At 40.9% G+C, this 8,175-nt stretch overlaps 1 protein-coding gene across 1 annotated transcript in view; it reads left to right on the forward strand.

The window, feature by feature from the left end:
* The window catches only part of COL10A1 (collagen type X alpha 1 chain), a 150,649-nt gene extending 146,034 nt beyond the window's left edge, over positions 1-4,615 (forward strand). The window contains exon 4 of the mRNA XM_077487084.1: positions 940-4,615. Coding sequence (XP_077343210.1) covers positions 940-2,804 — 1,865 coding nt within the window. The 3' untranslated portion in view covers positions 2,805-4,615. The remainder of the gene's footprint in view (positions 1-939) is intronic.
* Positions 4,616-8,175: the final 3,560 nt, after the last annotated feature.

Genomic DNA, 8,175 nt, shown 5'->3' on the forward strand with positions numbered 1-8,175 from the left:
AAGCTTCTTTAACTTGCTATCAGTTTTTAATGTCAAAGGAAGGTAAAGCCTACATAAGAAAGACTCCTATATTTCAAAGTTTTTATTTTATTTTTATTTTTTTTATTGCTTTTATTAAGCTGACAACTTTTGCACTGATCCATTTTTTCCCAAAGTATGTATTGTTTGCCCAAGGCAACAAGTAGCAGGACATCTTTTAAGAGAATTAGAACATAACAATTGCAAAAATGAATGTGAGGGAATATTTCCTAGCATTGGGCTATATACGACCATGCCGTACAAAAAAAAAAAAATATGTTCAGAAAAAGGAAACCATTTTTTGTTAGTAAAACCCCTTGCTGTGAAGTGTATCACAATAGAGCTGCTTGTATAAGAGCAACAAGAAGAATACTATGGGGGTTATTTACGAAAGGAAAATTCACTTTGCACTGCGAGTGCACTTGGAAGTGCAGTCACTGTAAATCCGAGGGGGACATGCAAGGAAAATAAAAAACAGCATTTTAGCTTGCACATGATTGGATGATAAAATCAGCAGAGCTTCCCCTCATTTTGGATCTACCCCTCAGATTTACAGCAACTGCACTTCCAAGTGCACTTGTAGTGCAAAGTGGATTTGCCTTTCGTAAATAACCCCCTATGTTATTTGGTTGGCTGAAGAAACCTGTTGCTTACTAAGCAAGTCATCACAGCACATTGGTTATATTTTTCTATGTGACACCAAGCCCAGTTTTACACCCAAAAATATCTGGTAACACATTTTTTTTTTATAAACATTCTTATACAGGGGGAATCTGAAGTATTTTGGCATATGAAAGTGTAAGTCTTACAGCTGATTACCCAAGGAGATGTTTTGTTATAAACTGTAAATTATACTTATGATTTTTTTAATTTCTTACACGGTTTCTTAACCTCTAACTATGTTTTCACTTTTTATTTTAGTAATTCCAAGTGCCCCAGAACAAGGGCCACCAGGTCCTCCTGGACCAGTTGGCCCAAGAGGATTGCCTGGGCCTCCAGGACCTTCAGGAAAACCAGGATATGGAGCACCAGGGCCACAAGGAGCTCAAGGAGTACCAGGACCACCAGGATTCTCCTCCATTGGCAAACCTGGTCAACCAGGCATACCTGGCAAGCAGGGGGAACGAGGATATCAAGGAGAGAAAGGTGACAGTGGACCTATAGGACTACCAGGACCAAGAGGTCAGCAAGGACCGCCAGGATTTCCAGGACCTGCTGGAATTTCTGCTGTTGGCACACCAGGTTTACAAGGTGCAGTTGGAAACCCTGGTCTAAGAGGTGCACCTGGATTTAAAGGTGAACCTGGCATGCCAGGGATAAGTGGAGTCAAAGGACAAGATGGATATGGAATTCCAGGTCAACCAGGAGAAAGAGGTCTACCTGGTTTCCCCGGGCCGCCTGGGCCACAGGGACCTGCTGGAATAGGCAAACCTGGCCTAAATGGTCTTCCTGGACAACCAGGAAAAATAGGTGATAGAGGTTTACCAGGTGAAAAAGGAATACAAGGTTTACCAGGACCCCAGGGCTTACATGGCCAGCCAGGGCCACCCGGTCTTGGAAAGCCAGGAATGAATGGTGCTCCAGGATTGCCAGGGCATGCTGGACCTAAAGGACAGCCAGGACTACCAGGTATGCCTGGTCCCCAGGGAATGCAAGGTTATGGAAAGCCAGGCTTATCAGGAGTTAAAGGACAAAGGGGGGCAGAAGGGATTCCTGGTGTTCCTGGTATAAAAGGTGATCAGGGGCCAGTTGGTCTTCCAGGGGAGCCAGGAATACCAGGGTTTCCAGGAAATGGAGGTATACAGGGACATAGGGGGCTTCCAGGAGATGCTGGATTACCAGGACAAAAGGGCGAGGTTGGTCCTAAAGGTTTTTCTGGAGCTCCTGGTCCAAAAGGAGAAAGAGGTACTCCAGGACTAGATGGAAAATCAGGATATCCTGGTGAGCCAGGACTTGCTGGTCCCAAAGGGCCACCAGGGATGCCAGGACAAAAAGGAGAGAAAGGGATAGTAGGACCACCTGGTTTACCTGGAGCAATTGGTCCAGTAGGCCCAAGAGGTGAAATGGGTTACAGTGGAGAGCAGGGACCAAGAGGGGCTACAGGAATACCAGGTATGAGGGGGCCATCAGGAGCACCAGGAATATCAGGTCCTCCTGGTCATAAGGGGGAACAGGGCTTACGTGGTCTACCAGGTCCAGCTGGCATTGCAACAAATGGTGTACAAGGACCAATAGGACCTCCTGGAATACCTGGTCCAAGAGGAATGACTGGTGAGTCAGGACTGCCTGGTCAACCAGGTCCACCAGGCCCACCAGGTCAGGTAATAATGCCACACCAGTTGCCTGATGGCTACTCAAAATCAGGGCAAATTCAAGGCCTAAGGGAATTACGTGCTTCTGCATTTACTGCTGTTCTCTCCACAGCCTTTCCAGCAGTGGGAGTACCTATAAAATTTGATAAGATTTTATATAACAGACAAAATCACTATGATGCTCGAACTGGAATATTTACATGCAGGATACCGGGACTATATTATTTTGCTTACCATGTGCATGTAAAAGGCACAAATATTTGGGTGGCCCTATATAAAAATGGTACACCAATAATGTACACATATGACGAATATAAGAAAGGATACCTTGACCAGGCATCGGGAAGTGCCGTCATAGACCTAATGGAAAATGATCAAGTTTGGCTCCAGTTACCCAGTGCAGAATCTAATGGCTTATATTCTTCTGACTACATACATTCCTCTTTCTCAGGATTTTTATTTGGCCTAACATGATAAGTCATTTTTATATTTCCAATTTTATGCTTGAATTTTTTTGTTACATCCCATTTTTTGTGTTGATAAAAATTGCAGTACATTATAATGTATTTTTGATGTTTTAGTTGCATGAATTATTGCTATTTTGAAATTTACTGCTCCTTAAAATATTGTTTCTATTTCAGTTGCAGTGAGTTCTCAAATATAAAACACTGTAAACTAATTTTTGTATCTTCATAATGTTTTTCTCAATGCATTGTACGTGATAACTCTGTATTAAGAACTTCACAGTTTTTTTGTAATATTAGAAATCACAGGACACTGACTCTAAAATATTCAAACAGTTCTAGTATTCTCAAAGCCAAATTATCCAGCTTTCATTGCCTTGTCTGTTAGCCACCCAGCTTTGTATTATTCTCCACACCCATCCACTTACTCATAAGATTTTAACAATATGAAACTTTGTATCCCTCTACTAGAAATTGTAATTCCACCAATCCTGTAAATTAAACATTGTTTTAAAATAAAAATTTTCTTAAATACAATGTGTAATGATAGCGATACAGTATAATTGAAATGCTAAGCACATTGGACCACATGCCTGCACTTGGGGATTCTCGCAATAAGAAGATAGGCAGCAAGTCATATTATGACATATAAGTCATTATATAACAAGACTTTGTACAATGGAGTCACAGTACTTATTTTTCCTGGATGTTATGGGATTATTGGATATGGCGTAATGCCAAGCAAACAGCTCATACAAAAAAAAAAAAAAAAAAAACTTGCTAAAATAATTGCATCCATAATAAAAGTGGAAATCAAAATTATTCACCTGTACATGGAAACCGCACAACTTGGAAGTTGTATAAGATAGCTTACAGCTGCAGTCCATGAATGGATGTGAACACTATCATGTTAGATCTTTTTATTACTTCACCATTTTCTACCACATCATATATCTTGCTAATCACATTGAAACCTGCAATAAAACAAAATGTAAACAGTATAATCAACAAAACGTTAATCATGAACAAATTCCAGTTAAACATCTTCCACTTGCATGCATTACACCTAATACTTATATTGTGTATAGCATTGACATATAAAATCAAATGCAAAAATAAGTTAATACATTACACAGTTGCAAGCAGTAGCTGTGCTACTCTATGTAGAAACATTGTTTGGTGACCAATATTGTATAGACTTACAGATATTTGGGTACAGGCCAAGCAAAGCATACCTATGATTTGCAGCTGAAAACCTTCTGCCCAACACTTGTGTTATTTCAAGTGTTCATCAAATTCTTTTGATTAAGTGGTAGTTTCAAAAAATTTAGGCAACTGTTTAAAAGAGGTAGAACAATGTTTGTTATGTCTTCCAGATCTTCTACTATGAATATGTTAGCAATTTAACTTGTATTTCTCTTTTATCTGCCTTGTTAAATATGATATCCTTTTTAGATGCAGACATAAATATTGGAATAGCAATTTGCCCATGCCTATACCTTTTAATTTAAAAAAGTATACTTTACATCAGTTAGTACTGTACCCGAAGCTCAAGTGTTCATTGCAGGTTTATATTGCATTCTTTTGTAATGGAATATTCATAAAGCAACAAATACATCTAAGAAATAAAGAATTAAGAAATAAGAATTTAAGAAATATACAAGTTAACATGTTTCACACAATAAAATGTGCTTAATTATATTGATTAAGCACATTATATTATTTGAAACATGTTACCTGTCCCTGTCCGCATGTTGGAGTTGTGATTTATGCATCTTTTAATGTGAAGATTTCAATAAACTTAAGACGTTTTATCTGGTACATCATTGGAGTGCAGTCAACCTTTTTTTTCTTTAACTTGATGCCACATTCATGGATCAGACTGGCACTTGTTAATTTCCAGAGGGGAGGATGGTTCACACACTCACATGGAGCGGTTTATTTGTTATTTATCAAGTGATTCCCCAGGATTAGAGGGAACCATTGATATCTCCAAATGGTAAGGTCTGTGATGTATATTTGGAGTAATGGGATTTACTTCTGGAGAATATTAGATAATCTTGTTATCTTCTGCATTATAGTCTAGATAAAAAAATAAGATGTTCCTCAGAGGTATTCCAGGCATAGTATCCACTTGTGTCTATATGTAGAGAAGATTCTTCTTGTTTACTTTTCATAACCATCCCCCCCTTCTCCATAGACTGCTGAGCTCCACATTTCAGCATTTTTTCTTCTTCCTCTTTAACCTCGACTTTGATAACTTTCAGTTCTTAATCCTGATCATGGTAAGGAATAGTGTGATCTTTGGTGTGGAATCCCAGGAATACAGAGGACCGGGATATCTCTCTGGTGGGTTTCTGTTACTGGATCCAGCTAGTGATGTGAGGGTGGCTGATTCTTCATCATGACATCCTTGTAGAGATCCCCGTGTCCTTTTAAATACTCCCACTCCTCTATGAAGAAATATATAATGACATTCCAAATCTTATAGGATGGGTATAGAGAGGGGTTTTGAGGCTTAAAAAAACAGTGTATGCCCCTATAAGCAGAGTCTGATTTGTTCATGTAAATGATGCCTAATATTCTATATATGTGTGTAGCAGCATCTGCTACCTGTTCTAGAAATGTCTCCTCTCTACTTCCACCCAAATCATCTCTCACCTGGAAATTCCTATTCATATATTACATCACTTCCAGTCTTCTGCTTACATAACTTCTTGGAACCATATAAGTGAGAGGCCAACAGTATCTTAAAAAAGATAGAAAGACTAAAATTCTAACCTCTGATAGTGGTGAGGCCATTTTCCTTCCAGGCATAGTGATTTTTAAATAAATAAATAAATAAATAAAGTAGTAAGTGTACAGCTTGTATAACAGTGTATATTTGCTGTCCCCTCAAAATACACAGCCATTAATGTCTAATCCACTGGCAACAAAAATGAGTACACCCCTAAGTGAAAATGTCCAAACTGGGGCCAAAGTGTCAATATTTTGTGTGGTCATCATATTGCAGCAATGCCTTAACCCTCTTGGGCATGGAGTTAACTAGAGCTTCACAGGTTGCTACTGGTGTCCTCTTCCACTCCTCCATGACAACAACACAAAGAGCTGGTGGATGTTAGAGACCTTGTGCTACTCCACCTTCCATTTGAGGATGCCCCACAGATGCTCAATAGTGTTTAGGTCTGTAGATATGCTTGGTCAGTCCATCGCCTTTACCCTCAACTTCTTTAGAAAGGCAGTGATAGTCTTGGAGGGTTGTTTCGGGTAGTTATCATGTTGGAATACTGTCCTGCGGCCCAGTCTTCGAAGGGAGGGGATCATTCTCTGCTTCAGTATGTCACAGTACATATTGGCATTTATGGTTCCTTCAATGAACTGTAGCTCTCCAGTGCTGGCAGCACTCATGCAGCCCCAGACACTGACACTCCCACCACCATGCTTAACTGTAGGCAAGATACACTTGTCTTTGTACCCCTCACCTGGTTGCCGCCCCACACGCTTGACACCATCTCAACTAAATTAGTTTATCTTGCTCTCATCAGACCACAGGACATGGTTCCAGTAATCCATGTCCTTAGTCTGCTTGTGTTCAGCAAACAGTTTTTTGGGCTTGCTCCCCCGCCCACTCAACTGCCAGACTCACACTTACCCCATCCAGGTCATGGGCAGCTTCGGTGGCTTCCCTGGCTTCTCCTCTCAGCCAATCTGGTCTTAGAACTCGCTAAGCAGGGAGACAATAGCGAATCAATATCAACGCAGTGCTTTGCACCCCAAGCCCAACCTTTTTAAAGCCAATTAGAGCCTCAGGCTCTAATAATGTGCTTCACAAAAAAAACCCATAGACATCCACGCGTCTGGAGCCCCACATGGTGATTAGGGGGCAACACATTGGAGATTAGAGGGGCGGTGCCCCTGCGCCCCTTATGGACCAGCTGCCACTACTGCCCATGCCCTAGTCAAGCAAACATGGGCAGGGATGGCAAGGTTAGGCCCAAATTTACTAGAGACAAATAACGAAGGCTGGCACTTTATTACAAGAATTAAAATACATTAGAGAACACAGCAGTTTAAATGTGACCAGGAGCAAGGCAGTTTTAATCATCCTTTACAATGCATACCTGCATTTTATCCATGGAAATATGAGGGCTGGTGAATTTAGTTCAATCTTATTTTATTGAGAAAGGAGAGGTGTACAGTATACAAATACACAATAACACATAGATATAAATAGATATAATTTAAATACTAGTACCATAACGTCTCAGGGTATAGAAAGTCTGTTAGCTTCAAAAGTGTTAATTTGGCATATAAGCCTGTGCAGCAATATCATCTATCATAACATATTAAGGGTCAGTGAGCACCACTATCCACTCAATGAGCGGTGCTCACACATTACAAATATGCTAAGGCTTTTGTTAGGGTCTGGGTGGTAGTGTTGCACTGCAACATATAAAGAAAAGAGGGCGGATGAAGGTGAAAATAGAGGGGTCAAGACAGTATGGTAAGTAGATATTAAGAGGGAGACATTCCACTTAGGTTATACAGTTGTGTTGGTAGAGTCCTCTGCAGCCCCTGGAATACATTCAGAGTAATACTGAAACATAGACCATGAGATCCAGGTCTTGGAGAATTGCTCCTCTTTACCCGATTCCTGCGACAACATTCATTCCAAGCTATTGACTCTGTCCACTTCAATTACCCAATCCCCAAGGGAAGGCATGCTCGTTGATTTCCAGTGTCTGGGCAGAACCGTTCTAGCTTCTGCCAGAAAGTGTTGCATAATGTCCTTTTTGACTGATTTGAGCAGTCCAGGGAGCATAGATAGCAGAACTACCTCAGGAGAGGGTGGAATTGAGGTCACCATGAGTCTGCAGTACAGGTGGAAGATCATTTACCCGAACCTCTGCACAGGGGGGCATTCTCTGTGGAGTAAAGTTTCCTTGGATGACATGCAATACCAGCAGGTATCCAGGAGCACCAGGTTTATCCAGTGTAAAGTCGAGGGGCATCTGTACCAAAGGGTCAACACCTTGAACCCTTTTTCTTGAGCCTTGGAGGCTAAGGATATTTTGTGAAATGGAATGATGCCAAATCTACCCTCCAAGCCTGTGTGTATGGGGGGGATTAGAAACCATATGTATGAGAGAGTAGAGTTGAGAGACCACATGCATAGGGGGGTCGGCCTGAAGCAGCATGTTCTCCAAGTCTGTTAAATCAGTTAGTATATACTATGCAAGGATGGGAAGGTAAGAATGTAAGATATCACGTGTTGCCTCTGCAGCCAATGCATTGAAGTATGAGGAGATGGGCCGGAAATTAGGGATGTGCTGGTTTCCAACAGGTTTATACAAAGAGTGGCCTACGCGTTTTGCGGATGA

This window comes from Lithobates pipiens, unplaced genomic scaffold, assembly GCF_037356315.1.
Source record: "Lithobates pipiens isolate NorthernLeopardFrog02 unplaced genomic scaffold, aLitPip1_a1.2 Scaffold_18, whole genome shotgun sequence".
NCBI lineage: Eukaryota > Metazoa > Chordata > Amphibia > Anura > Ranidae > Lithobates > Lithobates pipiens.